Source organism: Halteromyces radiatus (assembly GCF_025201355.1).
Source record: "Halteromyces radiatus strain CBS 162.75 chromosome Unknown BX664scaffold_7, whole genome shotgun sequence".
NCBI lineage: Eukaryota > Fungi > Mucoromycota > Mucoromycetes > Mucorales > Cunninghamellaceae > Halteromyces > Halteromyces radiatus.
The window spans coordinates 803759-829598 of record NW_026251693.1 but is presented as its reverse complement, the minus strand read 5'-3'; the positions used below and the strand labels follow the sequence as shown (position 1 = coordinate 829598).

Below are 25840 nucleotides of genomic sequence, written 5' to 3'. Positions count from 1 at the left end.
TTTTGTTTGAACGTCCCCCCTCCCCATGAGATCCAAATAGCCAATCAAAGGCACCAATCTGAGTTTTTTTTTTCTGACTACAATTGAAACACATTGATGAATACTAACTGAACTTTTATCGTTTGTGAGATCTCTCCCTTTTTTTTTTATTTCTTTTTATTTTAAATTATTTTAATTATCATCACTTCTTATAAATTGATTTTTTTCTCTTCTTTCTTTTAAATCATTATTAAATCCCTTTCAACAAAATATAATAAACTAGGTTGTACAAACCCGTTCCAGTTTTTATCTCAATTTCGTACTCATTCACTGCTTGGATTTAGCATAGATGATTTTCATTTTCAGATAATATTTAACAAAAAAGATATCACGTTTTCTTGGTTCAATCGTATTTCCTTTTCAAAGTCATGCTTGCAAAAAAGAAAGTCTACCATTACCAACATAACGAGTAAAAAGTTTTTTATTCGCTGAGATTCAGGAAGACATCAACCTTATTGAAAATAAAAAGGTATGCTTCAGACATATTCTTGCGTTGCTCTTAAAAAAAAAAAAAGTCATTCAGCAAGTGTCACCAAAACATTTCTTTTTATAACATTGAATTTCAACTTGTGGGTTGACGGAATTTATCAATGACAAAAAACAAATTAATTCATTCAAAATCTTTTCTTTGTCAATCAGTCTATCTCTTATTAAAACACATATTATGTCAAATGCTAACGAAAGAGATGAATAATAAAAAAAAAAACAATATATAGGTTACAGCAATATGAATAACAAACATATCGTCCTATTCAAATACCGAAGCCAATGACATTTATGGGTTGACTAAATAACTCAAAAAAACCATTCATACATCAGATCATCCAGCAAAATGGATCAAATATATATTTTTTATTTACACAAAGAGGGCGATATATAAAAAAAAAACAACGTAAAATCAAACTATAATTAAGGGCGCTAGAGATAATCCAAAGGTCATTTTTTTCATGTTTTCGATTCGGCTTGTTCATCCTTTTTTTTATTCCTTTCATCCATCCTCTTTTGTCAGGCTTGTCTTTTCTAATATGGAGCATAATGCATGCCGCGTCCTCTTCCCCTGTTTTTAATTTTTTTGCTTCAGTACTTTTTTTCTTTTCTTCTTTTTGATCCTATTTTCCATCCCTCCACATTTTATAATCCTTCCTTTTTTTTTTTAAATATTTACCTTCCACGATAACCATAACCAGGAGAATGACCATAATAAGGAGGAGGAGCATAACCACCACGGAATCCTCCACGACCACGACCACGACCTCTTGAAGCAAAACCTGGAACATTGGTTCGTTTAGGAGTGACCTATAAAATGATGATTTGTAAATTATATATGGTAAATGTCATCCCATTTTGAAAGTTCTTTTTTTTTTCTTAAATTTCACTTACCTTCAATAAGCGTCCACGGAAAAGACTTTCATTCAAAGCAACAGCATTACTCACAAAGGATGGTTCAGCAAATTCCACATAAGCATATCTAAATAAATATATAAGAATAAAAAAAAATGAGTTCTATGTAGTGTTCAATATAAATAAAACTTTATATTATTACCCTTTGGGATGACCAGTAAATTTATCACAAAGAATAGTAACACGATTGATAGTACCACAAGATTGAAAATGAGCTTGAAGTTCTTCAGGTGATGCACCATAATCTACTTGACCAACATAAACAGATCGAGCGTCAACAGCTTCTTTATCTATTTTTTTTTTTTAAAAAAAAAGAAAGATCAAGTTTTTTTTTGTATGAGAATAAGAATAAAAAAATAATAATAAAAAAAAAAAAAGCCGATGATGATAAGATGACAATGGATAGATATACCTTCTTCTACAGGATACATGGATTTTTCTACTTCAGCTTGCATATCGCGTAATTTGGCAGCTTCTGATTCCATTTCTTGAACACGAGCCTTCATGGCTTCCAATTCCTAAGTAATAAAATATGTTATATATTATTATTATTAATATTATTATTTTCTTCATCTTTTCCTTACCTTGTCTACTTCACCATCAGCTTCAGCAGGTACTTCGTTTGTAACAGGTTCTTTCTGGATGACACCATAAGATTCAGGAGTTTTGTTACCAGTTTCACTCATGATGTATTTTTGAATAAATAATAATAATAAATTGACTATCAAAAGAAAAGAAAAAAAAGGACAGAAAAAAAAATTTATTAGAGTAAACAATCGGAGGGTGAATTGCAGTTGAACCAACCAAAATGACTGGATGACCAAGACGAAGTAGGATACCCTATAACAAGACTGTATAGGCGACAAAAAAAAAACAAAATAGCTTGCAAAAGTAAACAATATAGTTTGCAGATCATAAAAAGATAATTGTCGTTGTATGAAAAAAAAAATGACGCTGGATACACCAATCACTTATAAAATGTACCCTATCTTTTTTTTTTTTCGTACCATCAAGAGACAACTATCAACAGCCAATCAATCATCAACAATCGATCATCAACAAACAAACTGTTCATGAATATATCATATCATTCATTTCATAACATAAAAAATAAAGTAAACGCGATTCACCAAATAAAAAATAAAGTGTACACGTAAACACATATATATTTTTATATTTTATTTTAATCCGATGGTACATAGAGAAAGAGAAAAAAAAAATACAACATCAAACTAACAAAAAAAGAGAAAAAAAAAAAAGAAATAAAAACCATATTTATCCTTGATAATAGCCACCTTGATAAGGACCTGAGACACCGCGAGGAGCACCGTAATATCCACCACGACCTCTACCACGACCACGACCTCGTCCTCCTCTTCCACCATGATGAGTAAGTCCAGGAACATTAGTACGTTTTGGAGTAACCTAAGAAAAAAGATATAAAAATGATCATCAATAACAAAAAAAAAAAAAAAAAAAAAAGGTTTACCTTTAATTGACGTCCACGGAATTCAGCTTGATCTAAAGCCAATGCTTGAGGAATAGATGATTCATCCGCAAATTCAATAAAACCATATCTAATTTAAAATAAAAATGAATAAATATATCCTTTTTTTTTATTATTATTATTATCATTATTATTACCCTTTGGGTTGTCCTGTAAATTTATCACAAAGAATTGTGACTCGATTAATAGGTCCACAAGATTGAAAAAAGGCTTGTAATTCTACTGGAGATGTGCCATAATCCACTTGTCCAACATATATTGAACGCGCGTCTGTCATTGATTGCTGCACTGAAAAAATATGAGTTATAAATAGTTAGTATCTCACTATATTCCCACACAAAAAAAAAAAAAAAAAAGAAAAAAAAACGTACTTACTAGTCTCTTCGGCTTGATACGTGTTTGGATAATAGTTATTATCAGAAGTTGGTTGATCATAGTATACTCCAGTAGGATGCTTTATATAAAGAAAAAAAAAAAAAGTAAATCTTTCCCAGTCTATCATCTTTTTTTTTTTTCTATGTTTTTTTTTTTGTTTTTTTTTTAAAAAAAAAAGAAAAAGTCTCATAGACGGGTATTTCATCCGTCCTTCTTACCGTATTGGGTGCATTACCATATTCTGTTTGAGCATGAGGAACTTGGTATTGACCAGGGTTAGAATTATTTATATATGACATTATATAAAAAAATAACAAAAAAAAAAATATTTGTTATGTATAAAAGTTAAAAAAAAAAAAGAAGAAAAAAAAAAAAAGAGGTGAATAATTCTGAGGGCTTGTTTAGCTAGTCCTTTGAAAGTGAGTCAACTCCGCTGTAAGTACAATATACAACCAAACCTAGTTTCTTTTATTTTTATATTATATATATTTCAATCTAATCTATCTATTGAGCAGCAATACATTCAATTTCAACTAAACAATCCAAAGGTAAACGAGCCACTTCAACACAAGTACGAGTTGGCTTAGGATCAGGGAAATAAGTCTATTAAAAAAAAAAAAGAGGAAATGAATAAAAAAAAAATAAAATAATCATTCATCTAATAATGAAAATACTTACAGCATAAACATCATTAATAGCCTTGAAATCACCCATATCCTTGATAAATACGTTAACCTTAAGTACCTTGGCCATAGAAGAACCACAATCTTCAAGTAAACCTTGAATGTTTTGAAGTACTTGATGTGTTTGTTTGGTAACATCCTTTTCAGCAATACCAACATGATTACCTTGAGGATCCACAGGACAAGTACCAGATAAGAAGATTAAACCATTGAATTTAATAGCTTGACTATAAGGAGCACCAATAGGAGCAGTCTTGGTAGAACTAACAGCTTCTTTAATAGCAGACATTTTGATGATGATGATTCTTATAAAATAATAGAAAAAAGAAAGATGAAAGATTAAAAAAAAAAAATTCCATATTTATATAAGAAAATGTTCATTTCTTCCTCCCCCCATTTTCTTTTTTTTTTTTGAGTTCAAGCGGCGGTCATCGAAACTTTATTTTGCATCGTTTTTGGGAAAGAGTAAAAAACCTCTTAAAAAAAAAAGTGTGTCATTTCCTTTTCTTTTTCTTTTTTTTTTATTTTTATTTTTTATTTTTTATTATTTCTCAAATATATATATTTATTTTATATCATGTCCTTTCCAGTGATTCCTCAATCTACTACACCTCTTTTACCTTTTGGTTTCTCTGTACCTGATAAACAAGGTTTGGTCAAACAGTATGTGGGAAAGTCCTTGGAACAAGTCCGAACACCTCGTCTTGTAGTAGATCGTGCCATTGTTCAAAAGAATGGTGAAAAATTGGGTGCCATTGCTCAACAACAAAAAGTTAAGATTCGTGTTCATGTCAAGACGCATAAAACTATTGAAGCTACTGCCATTGAACTACAAGCTACAAATACAAAGTCTATTGTTGTCTCTACTTTGGCTGAAGCTTACTACTTGATTCAATCACCTCTTGTTTCTTCCAATCAATTGAATGATGTCTTACTTGGTTTACCTATCAGTCCGGATAAGTTTGATGATATGTTTGCTTTGGCTGATCAAATCGATACTTTTTCTATCTTTATTGGTAAAATTTCGATATTTTCAATAGATATATATATACTAATCCTTCTTTATTAGATCATGATCAAACTTTGGATGCTTTGGATACTTATTACAATGAAAGATTTGGTCAAGACTCTGATCGTCGGGTGAATGTCTTCTTTAAAGTAGAATGTGGTAATGGGTAAAGTTTGTAAAAGGAATGAAGAATAATAAAATAAAAAAAAAAAAAGACTGACAAAAAAATTCTTTTGGATCAATTTAGTCGTGCAGGTGCTGCCATTCATAATGAAGCATCTTTGAAACTTGCTCGTCGATTGGTGAATTCTCCATATATCAATTTGATGGGTCTCTATACACATGCAGGACAATCTTATGCTTGCCGTGATGAAGCCTCAGCAATAGCTTTTCTTCAAGCAGAACGTGATGCAGCCATTCAGTATCGGGATTATCTCAAGGAGAATGGTATTATCATCAATCAATGTTCCATCGGTGCGACACCAACAGTAATGGCAGCTGGATTGGCTGATAGTTCTGTGTTGGAAGGGATCACCGAACTTCATGCTGGTGCATTTGCTTTTATGGATCGACAGCAAGTGGCTACCTCTTTGGCTACTAATGATGATGTAGCTATTACTGTACTCTCTCGTGTGGCCTCTCGTTATCCTGAACGTGGCTCTATCTTACTCGATGCTGGTGCTCTTGCCTTTTCCAAGGATCCTTCTCCTCAAGGTGGGTTTGGTGAAATAGTTGGTCGTGAACATTGGAAACTGAACAAGATTGCTCAAGAACATGGCGTTGTGACCGAAGTTCCTGCTGCTGATTTCAAAGATGCTCCTGTTGGTACTCTCTTCCATGTCCGTCCTAATCATTGTTGTTTGACTGCAGCTTGTTTTGAATTTTATTTGGTTGTGGAAAATGGAGGTGATAAAATCGTCGATGTATGGGTGCCTGTCCGTGGATGGTAATTCTAACAATTAGTTTAGTTTATAGATGATATATATATTGTAGTATTGTAGAAATTGTATACTTAAAAAGAGATGAATAAAAACATGATGCCATTTGTATCTGATGATAATGGATTTATACGTAAATGATGATAATCTAATTGTACATAACGATGGGATGATTAGGATAACAGTATTACGAAAGGTGGATGAAAGATTAGAAACAATGATGATATGATTTAAACAGGGTGAATATGTAAAAAAAAAAAAAAAGAAAACTTTATTGATGAATCGCACTAAGCACTAAATCACTAATGTACTAACAAATCTATACATGTGTATATCAACAACAAGATTCTTCCTTTTCATCTAGAGCAGCCACAGTAGCCAAATCCCGAAGCACCCACGGATGAGGGGGTGATTCCTTTGAAGGTTCCAAAATAACGCCATCCACCATGGTGAGAGTATTGACAAGTCGTTGTGTAGCATGACGTTCATTGTTGGCGGCATCTTTAAAAATAAATGTTCCCTTTTCTAATTTGAAGCAGGCAATATCGGCAGGACATCCAAGCTTGAGTACACCTAATTGTGGTTCGTTGATCAACTTAGCAGGTGCAACGGTTGCTTTGGCAATCACTGTAGGTAGAGATACTCCCATATTCAGATACTTTGATAATGTTGTTGGTAAATCATATACGTTGACTGACCGAGATACTAGATATATATATATATATATAAGACAATGAGCCCATTCTCATTATTTTTTTTCCAATCATCACCTTTTTTTTTTTTTTTTTTTTTATTTTTTTTTTTTACTTACTTTGATGTAGATCACTACTGATGACATCTGGTAATACTTGATGAGATAACATGGCTTCGGCAGAGATAAAATTGAAACTTCCAGAACCATGACCCAAATCCAACACGATCCCTTTTTCCTTGAGTTGGTAATATACTGGTAATAATTCACCTTGATGGTCCACTAATCGATTGGAAAGTCCAGTACAACAATGTGTCAAGATATCACCCTTTTTCAAATACGGCAACAAATCTTGAAGACTAGGTGGAGCCAGTCCAATATGAATCATCAATGGTACACCACCATCTATAGCATCAGCCATACGTCGTGCACGTTCTATTCCTCGTAATCCTGTATTGTTGGTAGCATCCCTGTCCATTCTAACCTTGATACCTTTGATCAGCGACCGGTGTTGATTGATAGTTGCTACACCCATGTCTACATCCACCATTTCGTCATGAGTCAATTCATAAGTACGCCCTGTCAATCCAAGAGCACTTACATGAAGTAATGAGAAGATCTTGACTTTGGACCTTTCAATAATATGTCGTCTAAACCCTGGAAATGTATAAGCACCAGCACTTCCAGCATCCACCCAGGTCTATCATAAAGAAAAAAAAAAAAAAAAAGGAAAAGAAAAAAGAAAAAAAAAAAAAAAGGAATTATTTCTATTTGTTTCATTATAAAAAAAAAAGATTACCGTAACTCCGGTGGTAGCTGCCAAAGGATCAGCTTCAATTCCCCAATATGTACTTCCCCAATACACATGAGTATGTAAATCAATCAAACCAGGGCACACATATTGATCAGTAGCATCGATGATTTTAGTGGATGATTGAAAAGAAAGAGAAGGACCAATAGCTACCACCTTTCCATTCTTAATCCCGACATCAGTGTTGGCCAATTCTTGTTCATGCACAGTGTCAATCACTGTACCATTCTGAATCACTATATCATAATCTATGTCATACATGAGGACCAAATCATCTACATTGACATTAATATACTTACCTTGTGTAATCTTTGTAGAGGAAATCATTTGTTTTTAGTACTTGAAAAAGAAAGAGGGAGAGAGATACTGAGAGAAAAAAAAAAGGAACATTCTTTTTTTTTTTTTTTTTTGTTCAGCAAACTCATGATTACATAAAGGATAGAGTTCGCCTTCCCACACAAATTCTCCTTGTTACACTGAGCTTATCTTTCAGTATGAATGTGTAATAAAGATAGCTTTTTGTTCATATCTATAGGTGAAGGTTTATATTGTATACGTAATTACTTTGAATGGATGATTCACCGAGGAAGACGCTCTGATTATAGTTGTTTTTTTTTTCCTTTGAGCATGATTTTTCTTCTACCTGTCAAAAAAAAAAAAAAAAAGAAACGAAGTTGTCACTCTTTTTTTTTTCCCCATAGTTTAACGCTTGATGAGTTATTTTTCTCTCTTCGTTTTGGCATGATGAGTCCTTTTTTTTTTTTTTAAACCACTGAAAATGAATCCCCATACAAAATCATATTATTGATGTTCGGGAAATATTGTCCTGTCAGAAATGAATAGGGGATAAATCCTGCTATAGGTTCGAATGGCGCCCTAACTTTATTTAGATCTCTCAGGGATCAATCTACTCCCCCCAATTTTTTGATGATTAAGCTTGCTTAGATCTTTATAAGGTAATCCTGGCCTCCGTTATTATCTCCTCCGTCTCCACTGTCGTTTTGAAAAAAAAAAAAAAAAAAAAAGGTGGGAAGATAGAGTGATTGCTCATGGATGATGATTTATTGAGTGATGGATGACCATGCTTGATGATTATACTGGTTGGTGTAAGAACAACTGTCGTATGGTGATAACGAATATGAATGATAAGTGATACGAAGACATGTAATGATAAAATGAGGATGATGGATAAATGGAATGACGGGTGATTGGTGTGATGATGATGATTTCTGAGCGAGAAAAGGAAAAGCAAGCATTTACTCGTCCGCTTGTATGAAGGATGAAAAAATGAGATAAACATTACATCATCATGGGGCTCATCAGACAATTTTTGGAGAAATCGATTAAATATTTTGGTAATCATTGCACATTATGTGGCAAGGTAAGTGATAAAACGATGTTAGATGATATCAAACTACTTTTTTTTTTGAGAGGAATCCAATGGAAGTCATTTTATTGGATGATGATCATCATTGGATGAGAGATGATTGAATTTATTCTTATTTTTTTTTATTATTTATTTATTCTATAAATTGGGAAATAGGTTTATAAGTTATTATTAATACAACTGAAAGAGAGTGTTTTCATTTACATTCAATTCAAATTTGATGCAGTGATGATAAGCGAGTGGCGGAAGTTGAATTCCACTAGAACTATAACCATTAGAAAAATTTATTCTGAAAAAAAAATATCACTTTTCTTTTCCTATTTTACTTTACTTCACTATTGATCATGAGGAAAAGCGACAGAAAAGACAAAAATAAAAAGAAGGATAAATCCACAATGAAAAAGGTAAATAAACAAGATAAAACTTGGTATGTCATAATATCCAAATCTAATGCTTTGTCTTTTATTCAGGATCCAAAGGACAAAGGAATAACAACAACAAAAACAACAACAACCATTAATAATGCTCCTTATTCAACTCGTTCAAGAAAAAGATCAGTGTCAGAAATTACATCTATTCCTGCGAAAAGGAGTAAAGTGATGCCACCACCTTCTCGTACATATTTCAGTGACAGTGACAGTGATAGTACTGACAACGAATCTTATGAACGATCAACACCATTGCCAACCAAGTATTCTCAAATTTCGGTAGTATCACCTATCATCAAAAAAGAAAATGCATCCAAGCCGTCCAAGTACTCTAGTGATAGTGATAGTGACAGTACTGACCATGATTCCAAATCTCGATCTTCAACAGCTTCTTCGATCAAGCACTCTATACCAAAGCCGTCTACTGTGCCAGCGCCTTCTTATGGTAACAAAACAAACCTTACCAAACCTACAAAATATACTAGTGATAGCGATAGTGACAGCACTGATAATGACAGCAAACAACAGCCCGCAGCAACAGCAGCAGCAACACCATCGAAGAGATATCATGTCACTACTTTGAACACATCAGTGAGGTCAGCCACGACGAATATGGAGCAACTCAACAAAGGACACAAATACTCTAGCGATAGCGACAGTGATAGCGCGGACAACAACGACCATCGACATCCAATACAGCTTACGAAAAATACCTCAATGTCAAAATCGTTATCTACAACTCTATCGTCAAGAGGTTCAAAGCAACAGACGAAGCGTGGGGTACCAAGATCATCGGAATATATTATGGATAGTGATAGTTCAGATAATGATACTACGACGTACAAAACCAACCCTGAAAAAGTTGCTATGGATTTGATTAACAACGTGCAAAACGGCAAGGAAAACAACACCAGTGACAGTAGCAGTAGTGATGACAATGAGACTGTAACAAAGAGGAAAATAAGACAGCGGGGTACAGGACGAAAAGGTACTGATGAATACATAATCAATCGATTACAAAGTCGTGGGATTTATAGGGATAAAAACAAACACCAATCTGAAGATTATAAACGACGATTCATTGATGAAGCAGACAAATACGACATCCACCATGACTTTTTTATTTCTGATTCTGAATCCGATACAGATTCTAATGACAGTTACAGTGAAGAACTTCTACCTTGGCACGCTATCTGTTTGGATACATCACGTCTACGAAAAAAAGTGGGAGAAACAAATTGGAAGGTCAACAGTAATCCAATAACTAGAGCAGAAGAAATTCGACTGGAAAAACGGATCAAAAAAATTTGCAGGGTAAGATTAATAAGAAGAAATAATGATATTTATTCATTGATTTTTTTTTTTTTTGATAGCGTCAAAACTATGGATTGGAAGATTTTCAAGGTATTTTGGCTGCAGGTTATGGTTCACATAGACGACTTTGGCAAATGATTCGTAAGATTATAGTTGGACAAGTAATATTTAAAGAAGCTAATCCATTTTATATATAAATATATATATTATAGTGAAACCGTTTCCAGATAGAGCAGCGAAAATGGTGATTGAATGGTGTAATCGAAAGTATAACAAATATGGATATTCCGGTCAACCATGGACAGATGAGATGACAAAGCAACTGAAAGAGTAAGTGATATATACATATATATATATGTTGTTAAACTTTTTTTTTTTATTCTTTAGATATTTGAAAATATATGGTCGACGATATGGTGTGATTGAAGAAAAAATGAAACGTCCACGGGATGAAATTAAACAGAGAGCTCTTGCCCTGAAGGATAAAAACAAGAAACATGAAGGTAAATTGATCAAGATAATAAATGCGCTTTATGACTGATTTTGTTTTTTTTTTTCATCTTATATAGCTATCGGTAGTCCATGGTCAGAAGAAGAAAAGGAAAAACTGATTCAAGTTATTACAGAAACTCGTCAAAAAGGCTGGACATCCTTCAAAGACATTGCAAAACGGTATTTCCCAACTCGAACGGCAGCTCAGTGTAACACTCAATGGTAATAATATAAAAGTTGATATTTGCTATACTAATGATGACAAATTTTGGTATATTAGGCAAAAACGAAATGCTAACAAGACAGGCTTATCCATTGATGATAAACTAGCAGTGATTCAACAGTAAGATGAACTTTTTCTTTTTCGATTATTATTCATTCTTAATCGTTTTTTTATATATAAATAGGATGAAGAAAACGAAACTCAAGGCAGAAAGAGATTTAAAATTTGAAGAAATTGCAAATGAACTTGGCGTGTAAGTTTTTTCTTTTTTTTTCTTTTTTAATAATGATTGGATGAATAATTGACTGATTGTATTTGATCTTATTTCTAGTGGGATATCATCAACACTGAGGTCATTTTATATCAAAATTCGAAGCACGATTCCAAAATACGAAACCATGAATTTACCAGGTAAAAAAAAACCTTTTTTCCTTTAAAATTAAAAAACAAAAGTATATTAACTTTTATTTTTACTTGAAATATAGACACCTTGAATATATTGGAAAAACGATTAATACAAATGAAACATAGTTTAGAAGAATAACAATTTGTATACTCTTGATTCAAATAAACTTTTTTTTTTCTTGATCATCTGGTGTAACATTATCCACTCTTTTGATTTGTTCCTTTTTCTTTAAAAAATTATTTTTTTTTTCTTTCATTCTTTCTTTCTTTTTTTTTTTTTCCCAAAAAATAATAACAGCATGGTCCGCGGTTATATCTTATTTGCTTTATTACTTGGCACTACTACTGTATCTAGTCAAGCTCAAAATGCTCAAACCTGTGTCAGTAACTATAATCAAAACACTGATTATTTCCCTCAAAAGTTTAATACCAGTAAGTGAAATAGATATGACAGAACAAATATTGTTTATATTAAATTTTTTTTTTTTTATTTTTTAAAGATACTGATGCTGCTCAACTGTTTACTATTGAATATCATAATAATTACAAGTTATTGACTGATACTACTAATAACAATCAAACCTATTGCTTGGTACAATGTGGTACTCCTGCTCCTTCCAATCTTCCCAATGGTACTGAGATCTACAATATTCCCATTACCAGTGCTGCTGTATTATCAACTACTGTGGTACCTTATCTCGAGGTAATAAAAAAAAAAAAATAGGATGAATTATATAAATGATTATTAATATATGCATTATTTAGGCTTTAGGTGTAGCTGAAACTACCAAATTTGTTTCTGGTGGTGATTGGATTACTTCAGGTTGTTTCCAAAAGTATTTGGCTGGTTCTAATGGTCCTGCTGAAATCTCGGTAACAAATACTACTTTGGCCACTCAACAATTACAACAAGTACAAGTTCAATTTGGTTATAGTCCTGGTGCTGCTGATCCTGTGGCCAATACTTCCGTCGCATCTGCTGAATCTTTTGAAAACAGTGTTTTAGGTGTAAGTTGTTTAAATCACAAAAAAAAAAAAAAAAAAAAAAAAATAGATATTAATTCTTATTATTATTAATAGCGATCTTCTTGGCTTGGATACTATGCTGCGTTTTACAACTTAGAAGCCACTGCTACTAATACTCTTCAACAAATGACTTCCAATTATAATAACCTTCGTCAAGCTGCATCTAATTACAAGACCAAACCTGTGGTTGCATGGACCGTTTACAATGCACCTGATCAATATAATGGTAATACTGCTTCATGGATGATTAAAACTGGAGGATATCGACAACAATTGACAACAGATGCTGGAGGTAGTATTTACAGTGGATCAACAACCAACTTTACGAATGCAGCGGATTTATTGACAGCGATTAAGGACGTGGATATCATGATTGATGAAACTTATATTGCTACCAATTTGACCGATGTTTTGACTAATTATGGTATTAAAGATGTAACTCAATACAAGTTTGCCAAGGCGATCTATCGTGAAGATGGTGTATTGACACAATCAGGTGGATATGATTGGTTCGGTACTCCTTTGGTGATGGCTGATGCTCTTTTGGAAGATATGATCAATGTCATCAATCCCTCTGCTCCTACTTCTAATTACAAGCGTACTTGGTTCCGTAATGTTGCTAACAATGATGCTATACATTATGTCTCTACTTCAGATTGTACTTGGGATGAAACCAAACCTCGTCCTTCTATGGCTACTACTTACAATGGTGGTGCTTTCACCTTGTCCTCTTCCACTTCTGCTGGTGTCTCTTTATCTACTGGTGTTATCTCTTTAATAGCTTCTACTATGATTACTTATTTATTATTGTAGATTATTTTATTTCTATTTTTTACTCCTCCATCACTTTTTTATTTTTGTAGTTTATGTGTACTTTTATTCCAATTCTCAATAATAATAAAAAAAGGCATACATCTGGTTCTACGTATTTCATCCCCCCCATTTCGATGTTTGAAAAGAAAAAAAATGGAAAAATCGTTAGTAAGAAGAAAATTAAAAAAGTGTCTTTTATATTGATTTTTTCTTAAATCAAATCAAATAATCATCATCTAATCATTATATGTCGTAAAATAGAGTAATAGAATTAATATCTCATAAAATAAAAGGCTACTCGTTATGTAATAGCTTTTATTAAGATCGGACCTTTTTTCCCTATTTCCTGTCAAAAGATAAAGTTTTCAAGCAGGTGACTGCCAACTCTTTTTTTTTTTTTTTTTTTTTTTTTTCTATTCTCTTCTTTCTCTTTTTTTTCCAAATCTTTTTTGCTTTCTCCTTCCTTATACCACATAGACTTACCCTCTCTTCCTCTTTCTTCGTCTCTCTCTCTTTCTCTCTCGCCAATAGTCATTCGTGAAACAAAAAGAAGAAAAGAAAAAAAAAGCCACAGCCATGTCCACTTATACAGTCGAAGATCTTTTACCTAGGATTCAAGAAAGCACAGATGCTATGGATTATCCCATGGCCTACGCCTATTGTGAAAAAGCATTACAACTTGCACCAACTGATACTCGCATTCTAGAAACCATGGGTCAAGTAGAAATTGAATTGGAAAAGTTCGCTGACGCTCGACAACATTTTTTACAAGCTATTCAACTCCAACCTGACACTGGTTATAGTAAATACATGTATTTGGGTCAACTCTCGGTAGAAATGGAAGCTATTGGTGCATTTCAAAAAGGAGTAGATCTTATGATGATGGAGTATCAACAACAACAACAAGAAGAAGAAACAGCACAGTTATTGGCAGACAAGATCGCTAGTGCTTTATGTTCTATGACTGAAATATATTTGACAGATTGTTGGTAAGTGATGCGATTGTATATAATAATAAAAAAACTGACTTTTTTTTTACATAGTTTTGAACCTGATGCCGAACAAAAATGTGAAACATACTTACAACAAGCACAACAAGTGAATCCCAATAATGCTGAAGTATACCAATTATTGGCATCTGTTCGATTATCACAGCAACGAAACGAAGAAGCAGCAAAGATTTTAGAAGAAAGTATAGGTTTTTGGATTGAAAAGGAAGTGGGTGATCCCTCGATCCCAAATTACGATGCAAGATTGGGTTTAGTCAAATTGTTATTAGAAGTTGGTATGATCCCTCAAGCATTCACGGTATTGGAACGATTACAAAAAGAGAATGATCAAGTGGTAGATCTATGGTATTTGTATGGTTGGACTTATTATTGTATGGGTGAAGATACTTCTGGAGATGATCGTTTGACTCATTGGGAAGATGCAAGAGATTGTTTGGAATTGGCTCTCAAGGTACAAAAAAAAAAAAAAAATTATCTTATTTAGGATATATATACATTGATATCTTTTTTTTTTGTTTGCATCTATTTATAGTTATCTCAAGTGTCAGGTTATGATGATGATGCTTTATTGGAACATGCTAAAGAATTGATTACATCTATTAACACTGTGGTCCCTCCTTCTGCACCTGAAGAAGAAGTTGAAGTCTTACCTGATGATGAAGCCGATTATGTATCAGACAATGATGATGCCATGGAAATGTAATTGTTATTGTTATTTATTGTAGTAGTAGTAGTAGTATATTTTTTATTACCTTTTTGTATCATTATTTATCATGTTTTATTTTTTTTTCATTTTTATTATCATTGTTTAATAGTATTTTTTTTTTACCCCTCCTTTTTGTCTTATTATATTTATTGTTCTTTTCTGCATTTTTTTTTTATTTCAATAAAATGTTGTTGTTATGATGATGAACTTGTTATTGTTGTTGTTGTTGTTGTTGTTGTTTTTATATAGATGCAGATGGTTACTTGTTATTATTGTTATTGTTGTCATGGATTCCATTTATAGGTAAGCTGCATATATATGAATGTTTCCTACATGTTTCAACCAGAATCCCGATGAAAGTCCTTTCATTATGCTTAGCTGAAATTTTCCCTACATGTTGTTTTTGTTTCTCTGACAACAAGGAAATCAAAACAATAATATTATACCATATTTTGTGTTTCTTATTTGTTGTTATTTTGTTTGATACTCAAGCCTTTTGTCATATGTTTCTAATATTAATCACATTCATCAATCTATCATCAAGCATCATTGAAATGTTCTCCTTTTTATTCTCCATCATTATAGATGAATGATGATCTGTGTGTTTTATGGAGAAATATGTTGACGGTAAATGTTGATAATAGAGAATAGAAAAAATAGCATAAATCAAAGGGGAATGACAGTCGGGGTTCATTTCACCAAAGAGCATTTCTTTTTATCTTTTTTTTTCCTCCCATTTGCCTCCTTTCTTCGAATCTCCACATTTCCCCTTTTCTTCGGCTTTGATCTACTAACATATATCAAACATTAAGGGTTTATATATGTATATTTATATAAAAATATTGATTTGTTACTAAAGGGATTACTGATGGATCATTGTTTAATATTATAATTTTTTTTTTACAGGGGTTGTACCTTTCTCAATGTCAAAATTTGGATTTACCGTCGATAATCATCCAAAATATTTATATATGTATATAACAATATGCAAAGTATTTGTTTGTGCAGTCCAAATATGGTAATGATCAAGCGTGAGTGCATCTGAGTACATAAATATAAAAAGACAAAGAGAAGTCGAATTTTTTTTTCTCTTTCTTTCTTTCTTTTTTTATTTTTTCATTTTTTTTTTTTTTATTTTTTACTAATTCACTTTTTTACTTTTATATATAAATTATATACGATGGATCGTAAGTTTTTAATATATATTATATAATTTGAAAAAAAAATAGATTAATCCTTCATTATTATCTTTTTTTTTTTAGTTGCTACTATCTTGAACCCTACTCAGAAACAAGAACAATCTTATCAACCTATCGATCATCAAGTCATCTATCATCAACAACCATTTTATTCATATCAAAGCAATCATCAGGGTTTGAGATCACCTCCTTTATCTCCAAGAAAGATACGTCACAATGTGCATTCTTCCAATACCATCATCCATCATATGAAACCGCGTAGTCGATTCTCAGCGTTGGAAGATGCAATCATATGTCAAGGTGTAGCAAATGGGTTAACGTGGGGTCAAATCTCGGGACAATTACCTCATCGCAAACGAGCTACTTGTTTCAATCGGTATCGTACACTGCAAGGCATTCGAAAATCAAGACCTCATTCTCCTCTTTATGATCCAGCATATCATCAACCTACTCCTTCTTCTTCTTCTTGGTTACCTTCTACTCCACCTTCTTCTACTTGTGTTCCTATAATGATGAAAGATAATACTACATCTTCTGGTTTTGAAATTGGTTTGGATCGACGTTACTCTAGTTGTTCTTCTGTATGTACTTCTCCTTTACCCAGTCCTGCTTTACTTCATCAAGATTACTGGCATTCTTATGACTATTCTCGTCGTGCTTCAAGTTCTACAACCTCTTCTTCTTCTTCATTTTCTTCTACTTCTACTTTTGATCAGTGTCCTCTTTGAAAAAGGTGTCTTTCTTTTTTTTTCTTTTTGATTCATCACCACATTCATTCACGTTACCACATCATCATCGTCATCATTATTTTACTTTAGTATAGTTATCTGTTATTGATCAAATCCATTTTTGCATCTTTCCTTTCTTTTTCAATTGTATTTTTTTTTATTTTTATACATAGTTGATCCCATTCCCTCGTTTTCACTCATCATCATCATTACCTTTACTTATGCTATGATTATTTCTTTTCTTTTTTACATAATGTTAATAAAGTGTGATTCATTTCCTCTCGTTTCATGGTTTTTTTTTTATATTTCATTGATAGTTGTTTTGGTATGACAAAATAGATTTTTTACATCATTTTTTCTGTCAATTTTTTACTATTATTCTATCATGTACGCGCGATTTGAAACCTTCTAATTTCTTTTATTGTTATTGAGTTGCTGGTTTAGGTTAAAGCCAAGGCTGCCTATTGTCTTTCTATGTTCTTTTTTCAGAAACTTTACGTTCATCAGCGTAAATCATCATCATCATCATTACATACCTGAGTAGTTATCTTTTTAGACCTGAGCCACTTTCCATCTATATCTTTCCCTTGACCAAAAAAAAAAAAAAAAAAAAAAAAAAAAAAAAAAGATCCCCGCATTAGACTTTCCTTGAACGGTCAAACCAGTTTTTATTTTTTTTCACCACGATATTCTTTTGTCCGTGCTCCCTTTTCCGTATACTTACATATATTCTTTGTATCTACACTCGTATATATTACCGTTATATTTATGTCGACAGATGGCAAGATGTTTTTTTTTCTCAGAAGGGGTTCATCGATGCCGATAAGGAGCAAATGGTAGTCCATGGAGGAAAGAACAGAGATGATCCCTTCCAAAAAAAAAAAAAGAGATGATCTGATCACTTGCTTTTTTTTTCCATTCAATATATCAATTGCATAAATTTTGTTTCTATTTTCTATATATATATATATATATATCTGAAAAGAATTAGCCTGTTAGAAGAATCTTTGTAGAATCATCGTCCTTATACAATTCATCATCACACAAATCAACCTTATCATCCAATCATCCATCATAAGAATCACATCGTTCTTTTTTTTTTTTTTTTGTTGGTTTTCCAAGTATCACTAAAACTATCACCTAACTATAAATATTACCCATTTTACACAATAAAAAGGGGTAAGTTACTTTAGTTATCGGCAAAGGGGAAGAAAAATAAAATTATCTGTAGCATATATATATATATATAATGAAAGAGAAAGAAAGAGGAGCACCCTTCATTTAAACTCTCCCCCTTTTGTTTCAAGAGAATGAAAGAAGAAAAAAGAGACAAAGATGGAAAAAATAAAATTGTTCAATGCTGCATGTATAAGAATCACATTAGTCTAGTTGGACAGATGCTTTCATTTTATTAATATTCATTCTACATCCACCATGCAACTTTATCCATGATGTTGTCTCTCAGACATGATGGTGTCTACATAATTTACTTTTTTTTTTTATAGTTCATCCGACGAAGAGGAGGTGGAGAAAAAAAAAAAAAAAGAAAAAAACGAGGGAGATACGTTAACTTTCAGTTCTACCATCTCGATCTTCCGAACCCAAAAAGGAACATAATAAAAAATCCCATCTTTTTTTTCAATTTTAGATTGGTATGTGAATCATGCAATAAAAGAAACAAAGTTTCCCCTCCAACTATAAAGTTTGTACCTTTGAAAACAATAACAACAAATGATGATGATGATTATCTTTGAAACTTATAACATGAACTGTTTATAAAAAAAAAGTAGATGATCAAATATATCTCTCTCCTTTTTTGGATATATTATAAAAAAGAAGGCGTCAACGGAGATTCGATGAATATGGGAAAAAAAAACCAATAGGGCGTTTTTTTTTGTTTTACTTTACCCGATTAACCTACCCCACCTTGATCCTAAAAATGACGATCTCTCACTCTCTCCATACTTACTTTGACGATTTTTTTTTTTTACCCTAGCAGTATGATGATGGATGTAATACAAAAAAAAAAAAGCTCCATGGAACGAGAGGGAGATAATTTTGAGTTGTACCTGATTATGCAAAACGAAGGGGGTGGGGTATCGGGATCTGCACACGACCACGCACATGCACACCAAGAAAAAAAGGGGGGATTTGGGTAGGAATGTTATTGTATTATAATCAGTGGCCAAGAAAAAAGAAGTCAAGCCGATTCTATATACTGCGAATACACTTTATTCAATAAAAAATGATGGAATTCATAAGATGTCGCAAAAATAGGAAATAAAATATTGTAAAGGTAGAAAATAGATGACAGAAGAAAAAAGAAAAAAGAAAAGAGTTGATAGATATTCCAAGTTGAATACAAGAAAAAGAAGAAAAGGAAAAGGAGTGTTAGTAGTTCCATTGAGTAAAAGAGGTTTTAAATAACAGAAAAAATATATATATATTTAGTCAACATATCCATTTTTTTTATATATTTATTTAAACTTACCCATATTAAATACATCCTCAAAAGAGGTGATAACATAGGTATTTTGCTGTACAGGGTGATTGCTCACTAAAAAAAGAAGAGGATGATTAATATGCTGTATCATCATCGTCATTATTATTAAAAGAAACTTACTATAAATGCAAGGATCAGAAAAAAAAAAGTTCAATAAGTACAGAAAAAGCAAATAGACCTAAAGGTACGTCTTGATTATGATAGAGTTGTAGTCCAGAAAAAAAATAAACTTGTATTAGTGTGGATGTATATGAAGACCTTGTAGTTTGTAAATTGGTTTAAAAATTCATATCAAAATAGATAAAGGAATAAAGAAAAAAAAAAAGAAAACGGAAAAAAAAGAAAAATAGCACTTTTTTTACATTTTTTCGCTTGATCAAAGACAATAAACAAAGAAGACCCGATGATCTCAAAAAAAAAAACCTATGTTTTTTGTATTATGTAAATTGCTACTGATAGGATGAAAAGAATCAACTCATCTACTAAAATAATTAACATCACCAGATACATTAGTATACCCTTGTTTTCATTGTGAATACGATGATGATGATGATACCATATATAATACAAATAGTTCTTTTTTTTCCAAATATGGCCTGTTGAAAAGAATCAACTCACCTGCTGAGGCAATCACCATCAATCATCAATCAATGTGTTTTGACATATTCTGGAAAAAGTGGTAATGCGATATCCATTTTGGGAAAGCCCGGTATTTTATTTTGTGACCCGACAAAAACCTTTGAAAACTTTTTTTTTTTTTTTTTAATTCTTTCTTTTTTTTGACGTTCTACCATTACTTCTTTTTTATACCCCCCTCCTCAATCATTCATCATACTGACTTATAGATATACATATTAAATCATATTTTGTACATTGTTTTTTTTTATCTTACATGTCTGATCGCACTCGTACTTACCAATCAGCTTCTCATCAGAACTACCACGACTCCTCAACACCAACGGAAAACTTGTCATCGCAAGATTATCGTATCGATAAAACACAAGATTATCGTATCGATAAAAGTCAATCAGATCATGGGCAAGGATCACCTGAAAGGCAACGATATCAAATAAATGACGCAAAGAATACAGAGCCAGTGATACGATCGTATGAAAGTTCTAAACCCACTCAAAATCAATTGCAAAAGGACTTATCGCCTGCTTTACATCCACCTGACTTGCGACAACCTAACAAGCAAGACAATGAACCAATACAGCAACAACGAAGAGGGCAAGGTAAGCAAACGAAAACCATTCATCAAGGCAGTGAACAAGGTAGATCTGCATCTGTACGACAACAACAACAACGACAACAACAGCAACAACGACCAGGTGAACGAAACGGCAATGGGCAACGACAAATGGAATGGAACGACTATAGAAATCAACCAAGATATAATAGTACAAAGTCTTATTTATCCTCTACAGCCAAAGGAGATCGTAGGAATAATTCAACTCAACAGGATCAAAACACCTTTCGGAATGGTGATGATCAATTGGTGGTAGCTCCTTCCAAGGTATAAGATGATTATTATTATTATTTGCCAATTTGTTGTGATATACTATTATAGCATACTGAATGTATTAATCTTTCTTTTTTATTAACAAGGCAACTACATCTAATACGAAGGGTGATGATCTTTGCAAAAGCATGGAAGCATTGTCAACAAAGGACGAATCGAGCACTAGTAAGTATGAATACCAATAGAAAATAAAAAGATTGATAGTTCTAACTTTTTTTTTTTTGATCAAGTCGACGACAACACATCTATATTGGAATGTATGGGAAAGTCTATCAAAATGGTGACATTACAGGACATGTTTGAAAAATATGAATACATGCGTGGAGGCTGTAATTTACAACTCATTGATGAAACGAAAGCATTGGTGGTGTTTGGTCATCCATCAACAGGTAAAAACAGGAACTACAAATCTTATTACTTGTAATATTGATTCATCTCGTATCTTTTTTTTTTTTTTTTTTTTTTTTGATCTTCATAGCAAAACGAGCGTGGGAAGAGAATAAAGATAATGGTGTCATTAGTATTCAAGGGTATCAAGGTCCAATGGATATCGTGAAAGGTATATATATATATATATATAAGTGAAAAGAACATAAATTAATGAATCTCTTTGTATTGTACAATAGATCCTACTCCAGTGAGGAAAAGTATGATTAATCAACGGACCAGGCCTTCCAATCCAGCTGCACAAAGGTTTATTCATGGAGCATTGGGATTGAAATCACCAGCAAGAAAGATAGAACGACAATGATATCCATCTTAATGGATATTTTATTATTTCTAGAATATTTCATACAACTTTGTTTTATGAATAAAATTATTACTTTTATCTATAAAGGTTATTATCATTTCAATCTTATTTTTTTTTTAGATCACTTGATCATCCATGTTGCCATATTACTAGTCGTTACAAATCCATTTTTTTTTATATATAAGTAATGTTTGATGATAAATTTGACGCATGATGTCAATCATTCTTTTTTTTTTTTAATTGGTCATGTAGGTAGAAGTCAAAAGGAGATCCAGGGGGGGTATTCACTTTAAAAGCGCCCTTCCTCCTAACTTTCTCTCTCTCCTGTTTGAGTTTCTTCTTGTTTTCCTTTCTTCTTTCTTTTCGACTTTAATGCATACTAAACCTTGTGATATAAATGATACGGAAACTTGTTGTTCATTAGCAACTGGACATTCATCAGATCAACAAGGTAATATATATATATATATATATATATATATGTAAAAAAAAAGTGATATCGACTTACTCATTCTTTTAATATTCACTATTGATTATCATCATAGCCGCTACATCATGTTCCCTTTATCCACATCATGAATCAAGCAATAGTTATCATCATCATCATCATCCTCATGCTTCTTGTATATCTCATTCACATTCATCAGATGATATTAGTAGACGTAGTACATCAAGTTATTGTTGTCAATGTGATCATCATCAGAAATCATCATCATCATCATCTCACTGTGATGAAAATCAGGCAAGTTGTTCGATTTCCACAAATAATACCAAGAAACATGATGATGAAGAAAAAAAATTACAAAGAAAATCAAGAGGACAGATGGAAGTTGTGAATGAACCGATAAAACGATTTGCAGACGATAATATACCATTAGGAGGACACGACACAACAAAACGAAGAAGAAGAAAAAGAAAATGTGCGATTGCACGAGGGATGATCTATTGTGTTTTTGTGATGATTATTCTAGGAGGAATAGCGACATTTTTTTGTTGGCCAAGGACACCGATGGTGGTGATAGGGAGCCATGCTGAACGTCAAAACCCTCAAGAAGGAACAATATGGGCAACCACACCAGATAAACGACCATGGATGGAGGCAACATGGCTAATGAACGTGACATTGGATAATCGTGATAATTGGATCCCAACACGACTAAACAAAATGGAGATGATCATGATGGATAGTTTGACTCAATCCTCTTTTGCTACTGCCACAATGGATGATCTCGCTCTGGCACCCAAATCATTGGTGGTCATCCCAAATATCGTGTTCCATGTTCATTATTCGGCTGCTACAGACACTGATACTACTTGGCAGGATCTTTATCGTACTTGTGGTCCTCAACAGAAACAAGGCCCTGATATGCCCTCTTTAAATATTAATATCAAGGTAGGATGGATGTAACATAATCGGATGATGTAACCTCTTCTACCTTTTTTTTTATATATATATACATAGATTACTTTTCATTTTCAGGGGATTCTTTGGTCATCTACAGTTACAGCTTCACCACCATCTGGAGGTTTTGTTTGTCCTTTATAGATTATTAATAAACAGTTATCTCTTATTTCCTTTTGACATCTGGCTTTGAAAATGTATGTGGGCATGTGCCTTCCAATTTCTATACGGGGGATGTGAATGCTGTGTTTTTTTTTCCAGGTCTCTTTCTTTCACTTTCTTTTTTTTTTTTTTTTTTTCAGACTGTGATTGTCTCTTTTTTTTTTTTTTTTTTTTTATGGTCCAATGTCTATTGCCAGGACACTTGTTGATATATTCGGTGTAGCAAGTGCAACCTCAAAAATAGGATATGGTATTATTGCCAGTCAATCAGCCGCTATCCAACATCACGTCAAAACGTCAAGTTTATTGAATCCAACACCTACTACTATTACCCAAACCACAGAAACAAATGAACAACAACTATCACATTCAAATGTTGGTACCAACAGTAATACTAAGACTACGGCAAAAGCTCCCTTTGATCATGAATCCAGTATTGAAAAAGTATCACCAATAATGAATGATCTCAACATCGAACCAGTCGTTCAGGAATCGGTTACACTGAAAGGCATCGAAGATTCTACTACAACTACCATCACTAGTCATACACCTATTCAATCTACATCACCATTATCTTCAGTGTCTGCAACTACAACAACAACAACAGTAACATTAGATAGTCCTTCAACCAGTGTGAACTCGATACAGGATACAGATTTATTATTGACAGACAAACAAAAGGAACCAGTAAGACGCATGTTGAAAGAAGCGCGAATCCCAACCTCACGTGCTAGTCGGTTATGGCATTATGGATCATTAGCAACAGGTATGGGTTTAGGTGCCATCAATGAAACGTTCAAAAGAGCAACGGGTATCTCTAGAAACCATCAAGGTAAATGAAACGAATGGAGAAAAAAGTGAATGATTAACCTTTTTTTTTTTTTTTTTTTTTTTGGGAGTTAGGATCGGTCATGCTTAGTGAAAGAAATGTGGATCGATTAGTGGAGAAACTCTCAACAATGCGTGGAGCAGCACTCAAGATGGGACAGATGTTAAGCATTCAAGGTATTCAAGCTGCCAATCAATCATCCAGTGCATTACCTCCTCAGTTAGAACAAGTTTTACTTCGAGTTCATGATAGCGCAAATTATATGCCTAGACAACAAATGGAGGTAATCAATCAGTAGAACAAAAAAAAAAAAAAAAAAAAAAAGGTATTAGACTAATATAAATATCATTTATAGAAAGTCATGGCCGAACAGCTAGGGAATGATTGGTTATCCAATTTTGAACATTTTGATCCCGTACCAATTGCAGCTGCGTCTATTGGTCAAGTCCATGCAGCCACCTTATCCAATGGACAATCAGTCGTCATCAAAATTCAATATCCTGGCATTGCAACATCTATTGATAGTGATCTCAGCAATCTTAAGGCTCTAGTAACATTCAGCAATTTACTTCCTCGAGGACTTTATTTGGATAATACGATCAAGGTCACAAAAGAAGAATTAGCATGGGAATGTGATTATCTACGGGAAGCCAATAATGCTCAACGATTTGGACAATTACTAAAGGATGATTCAAGATACAAGGTACCTCAAGTCATCAAGGAATTGTGTACGGAACGGATTTTGGTATGTGAACGATTGGAAGGTCAAGTTCTTAGTAAAGCAGTGGATGAACCACAAGATATTCGAAACAAGGTATTTCAAAAGATGAATTTATGTACGATTCACTCATTCCATTTTTTTTTTTTTTTTTGGATATTTAGCTTGGTGAAAATCTTTTAAGGTTATGTTTACGTGAAGTGTTCTCATTCCGATTCATGCAAACAGATCCTAACTGGTCCAACTTTTTTTATAATCAAAAAACAGCACAAATCGAATTATTGGACTTTGGAGCATGTCGTGAATATCCTTCCTCATTTTTACAATTGTATGGACGGATTCTTGGGTCAGCGGCTCGACAAGATCGGGAAGGTGTATGGGAATATTCGAAACAACTTGGATTTGTGACTGGATATGAAACCGAAGTGATGAAGCAAGCTCATATAGATAGTGTGATGGTACTTGGTGAACCTTTTACAGCAACAGCACCCGATATATATGACTTTTCCCAACAAACCATTACATCAAGGGTTCGTGATACTATTCCTATCATGCTACAACATCGATTGACTCCTCCTCCTGATGAAACCTATGGCTTACACAAAAAGTTGTCTGGTGCCTTTTTGCTCTGTACGAAATTAGGAAGCAAGTTTGATACCAAGTCCCTCTGGAAGGAAGAAGTCGCAAATCATTTTCATTTTTAGATTAGATATTAGTTTATAGATACTTTTTAAATATGGGGCATAATAATAAAAAAAAAAAAAGCTG

The 25840-nt window shown here is 32.9% G+C and overlaps 11 protein-coding genes across 11 annotated transcripts; 7 read left to right on the top strand and 4 right to left on the bottom strand.

The window, feature by feature from the left end:
• Positions 1-854: 854 nt before the first annotated feature.
• Positions 855-2145, bottom strand: BX664DRAFT_339577 (uncharacterized protein). Its single transcript, XM_051546662.1, has 6 exons — positions 2025-2145; positions 1853-1958; positions 1583-1730; positions 1420-1507; positions 1205-1335; positions 855-1096 (listed from the first exon to the last, which is right to left on the bottom strand). The coding sequence occupies exons 1-6, from the start codon at positions 2124-2126 to the stop codon at positions 1060-1062; spliced, it is 612 nt and encodes a 203-aa protein (XP_051397653.1). The 5' UTR covers positions 2127-2145; the 3' UTR covers positions 855-1059.
• Positions 2146-2457: 312 nt separating this feature from the next.
• Positions 2458-3694, bottom strand: BX664DRAFT_187262 (uncharacterized protein). Its single transcript, XM_051540046.1, has 5 exons — positions 3541-3694; positions 3319-3401; positions 3085-3235; positions 2930-3017; positions 2458-2865 (listed from the first exon to the last, which is right to left on the bottom strand). The coding sequence occupies exons 1-5, from the start codon at positions 3573-3575 to the stop codon at positions 2716-2718; spliced, it is 507 nt and encodes a 168-aa protein (XP_051397652.1). The 5' UTR covers positions 3576-3694; the 3' UTR covers positions 2458-2715.
• A 69-nt stretch (positions 3695-3763) lies between these two features.
• On the bottom strand, positions 3764-4388 carry BX664DRAFT_284834 (endoribonuclease L-PSP). The gene is made up of 2 exons (XM_051541651.1): positions 4001-4388; positions 3764-3925 (listed from the first exon to the last, which is right to left on the bottom strand). The coding sequence occupies exons 1-2, from the start codon at positions 4292-4294 to the stop codon at positions 3827-3829; spliced, it is 393 nt and encodes a 130-aa protein (XP_051397651.1). The 5' UTR covers positions 4295-4388; the 3' UTR covers positions 3764-3826.
• Positions 4389-4526: 138 nt separating this feature from the next.
• On the top strand, positions 4527-6079 carry BX664DRAFT_187241 (putative serine dehydratase domain-containing protein). The gene is made up of 3 exons (XM_051540045.1): positions 4527-5021; positions 5075-5180; positions 5262-6079. The coding sequence occupies exons 1-3, from the start codon at positions 4583-4585 to the stop codon at positions 5962-5964; spliced, it is 1248 nt and encodes a 415-aa protein (XP_051397650.1). The 5' UTR covers positions 4527-4582; the 3' UTR covers positions 5965-6079.
• A 154-nt stretch (positions 6080-6233) lies between these two features.
• BX664DRAFT_361271 (amidohydrolase) lies at positions 6234-7781 on the bottom strand (the record flags this gene model as incomplete). The annotated part of the gene is made up of 4 exons (XM_051548233.1): positions 6234-6657; positions 6764-7343; positions 7443-7690; positions 7754-7781. The coding sequence occupies 4 exons, from the start codon at positions 7779-7781 to the stop codon at positions 6287-6289; spliced, it is 1227 nt and encodes a 408-aa protein (XP_051397649.1). The 3' UTR covers positions 6234-6286.
• A 1379-nt stretch (positions 7782-9160) lies between these two features.
• Positions 9161-11892, top strand: BX664DRAFT_339571 (uncharacterized protein). Its single transcript, XM_051546661.1, has 10 exons — positions 9161-9245; positions 9312-10583; positions 10643-10724; positions 10796-10913; positions 10971-11086; positions 11153-11297; positions 11356-11418; positions 11483-11551; positions 11630-11709; positions 11784-11892. The coding sequence occupies exons 1-10, from the start codon at positions 9186-9188 to the stop codon at positions 11840-11842; spliced, it is 2064 nt and encodes a 687-aa protein (XP_051397648.1). The 5' UTR covers positions 9161-9185; the 3' UTR covers positions 11843-11892.
• A 2090-nt stretch (positions 11893-13982) lies between these two features.
• BX664DRAFT_301533 (uncharacterized protein) lies at positions 13983-15453 on the top strand. The gene is made up of 3 exons (XM_051542389.1): positions 13983-14531; positions 14586-15003; positions 15085-15453. Exons 1-3 carry the CDS (start codon positions 14119-14121, stop codon positions 15253-15255), a joined length of 1002 nt encoding a protein of 333 aa, XP_051397647.1. The 5' UTR covers positions 13983-14118; the 3' UTR covers positions 15256-15453.
• A 982-nt stretch (positions 15454-16435) lies between these two features.
• BX664DRAFT_388107 (uncharacterized protein) lies at positions 16436-17630 on the top strand (the record flags this gene model as incomplete). Its single annotated transcript, XM_051549440.1, has 2 exons — positions 16436-16445; positions 16521-17630. The coding sequence occupies 2 exons, from the start codon at positions 16439-16441 to the stop codon at positions 17183-17185; spliced, it is 672 nt and encodes a 223-aa protein (XP_051397646.1). The 3' UTR covers positions 17186-17630.
• Positions 17631-20979: 3349 nt separating this feature from the next.
• Positions 20980-22047, top strand: BX664DRAFT_339566 (uncharacterized protein). The gene is made up of 5 exons (XM_051546660.1): positions 20980-21204; positions 21297-21375; positions 21441-21599; positions 21689-21769; positions 21837-22047. Exons 1-5 carry the CDS (start codon positions 21049-21051, stop codon positions 21959-21961), a joined length of 600 nt encoding a protein of 199 aa, XP_051397645.1. The 5' UTR covers positions 20980-21048; the 3' UTR covers positions 21962-22047.
• Positions 22048-22195: 148 nt separating this feature from the next.
• BX664DRAFT_388105 (uncharacterized protein) lies at positions 22196-23507 on the top strand (the record flags this gene model as incomplete). The annotated part of the gene is made up of 3 exons (XM_051549439.1): positions 22196-22412; positions 22507-23354; positions 23424-23507. The coding sequence occupies exons 1-3, from the start codon at positions 22334-22336 to the stop codon at positions 23505-23507; spliced, it is 1011 nt and encodes a 336-aa protein (XP_051397644.1). The 5' UTR covers positions 22196-22333.
• A 184-nt stretch (positions 23508-23691) lies between these two features.
• Positions 23692-25840, top strand: BX664DRAFT_284822 (ABC1 family-domain-containing protein). Its single transcript, XM_051541650.1, has 4 exons — positions 23692-24357; positions 24429-24637; positions 24710-25168; positions 25237-25840. Exons 1-4 carry the CDS (start codon positions 23709-23711, stop codon positions 25774-25776), a joined length of 1857 nt encoding a protein of 618 aa, XP_051397643.1. The 5' UTR covers positions 23692-23708; the 3' UTR covers positions 25777-25840.

Coding starts and splice junctions, on each gene's coding strand:
- BX664DRAFT_339566 (XM_051546660.1), top strand. CDS start 21,049: ATGGAATGGAACGACTATAGAAATCAACCAAGATATAATAGTACAAAG. Junction 21,205..21,296: donor TGGTGGTAGCTCCTTCCAAG/GTATAAGATGAT, acceptor TTTATTAACAAG/GCAACTACATCTAATACGAA. Junction 21,376..21,440: donor AAAGGACGAATCGAGCACTA/GTAAGTATGAAT, acceptor TTTTTGATCAAG/TCGACGACAACACATCTATA.
- BX664DRAFT_284822 (XM_051541650.1), top strand. CDS start 23,709: ATGTCTATTGCCAGGACACTTGTTGATATATTCGGTGTAGCAAGTGCA. Junction 24,358..24,428: donor TATCTCTAGAAACCATCAAG/GTAAATGAAACG, acceptor TTTGGGAGTTAG/GATCGGTCATGCTTAGTGAA. Junction 24,638..24,709: donor TGCCTAGACAACAAATGGAG/GTAATCAATCAG, acceptor TATCATTTATAG/AAAGTCATGGCCGAACAGCT.
- BX664DRAFT_339577 (XM_051546662.1), bottom strand. CDS start 2,126: ATGAGTGAAACTGGTAACAAAACTCCTGAATCTTATGGTGTCATCCAG. Junction 1,508..1,582: donor TTTACTGGTCATCCCAAAGG/GTAATAATATAA, acceptor ATATTTATTTAG/ATATGCTTATGTGGAATTTG. Junction 1,336..1,419: donor TCCGTGGACGCTTATTGAAG/GTAAGTGAAATT, acceptor ATCATTTTATAG/GTCACTCCTAAACGAACCAA.
- BX664DRAFT_301533 (XM_051542389.1), top strand. CDS start 14,119: ATGTCCACTTATACAGTCGAAGATCTTTTACCTAGGATTCAAGAAAGC. Junction 14,532..14,585: donor ATATATTTGACAGATTGTTG/GTAAGTGATGCG, acceptor TTTTTTACATAG/TTTTGAACCTGATGCCGAAC. Junction 15,004..15,084: donor GTTTGGAATTGGCTCTCAAG/GTACAAAAAAAA, acceptor ATCTATTTATAG/TTATCTCAAGTGTCAGGTTA.
- BX664DRAFT_339571 (XM_051546661.1), top strand. CDS start 9,186: ATGAGGAAAAGCGACAGAAAAGACAAAAATAAAAAGAAGGATAAATCC. Junction 9,246..9,311: donor ATAAATCCACAATGAAAAAG/GTAAATAAACAA, acceptor TCTTTTATTCAG/GATCCAAAGGACAAAGGAAT. Junction 10,584..10,642: donor GGATCAAAAAAATTTGCAGG/GTAAGATTAATA, acceptor TTTTTTTGATAG/CGTCAAAACTATGGATTGGA.
- BX664DRAFT_187262 (XM_051540046.1), bottom strand. CDS start 3,575: ATGCTCAAACAGAATATGGTAATGCACCCAATACG. Junction 3,402..3,540: donor ATGGTAATGCACCCAATACG/GTAAGAAGGACG, acceptor CTTTATATAAAG/CATCCTACTGGAGTATACTA. Junction 3,236..3,318: donor CAAGCCGAAGAGACTAGTAA/GTACGTTTTTTT, acceptor ATATTTTTTCAG/TGCAGCAATCAATGACAGAC.
- BX664DRAFT_284834 (XM_051541651.1), bottom strand. CDS start 4,294: ATGTCTGCTATTAAAGAAGCTGTTAGTTCTACCAAGACTGCTCCTATT. Junction 3,926..4,000: donor CTATTAATGATGTTTATGCT/GTAAGTATTTTC, acceptor TTTTTTTAATAG/ACTTATTTCCCTGATCCTAA.
- BX664DRAFT_187241 (XM_051540045.1), top strand. CDS start 4,583: ATGTCCTTTCCAGTGATTCCTCAATCTACTACACCTCTTTTACCTTTT. Junction 5,022..5,074: donor TACTTTTTCTATCTTTATTG/GTAAAATTTCGA, acceptor CTTCTTTATTAG/ATCATGATCAAACTTTGGAT. Junction 5,181..5,261: donor AAAGTAGAATGTGGTAATGG/GTAAAGTTTGTA, acceptor GGATCAATTTAG/TCGTGCAGGTGCTGCCATTC.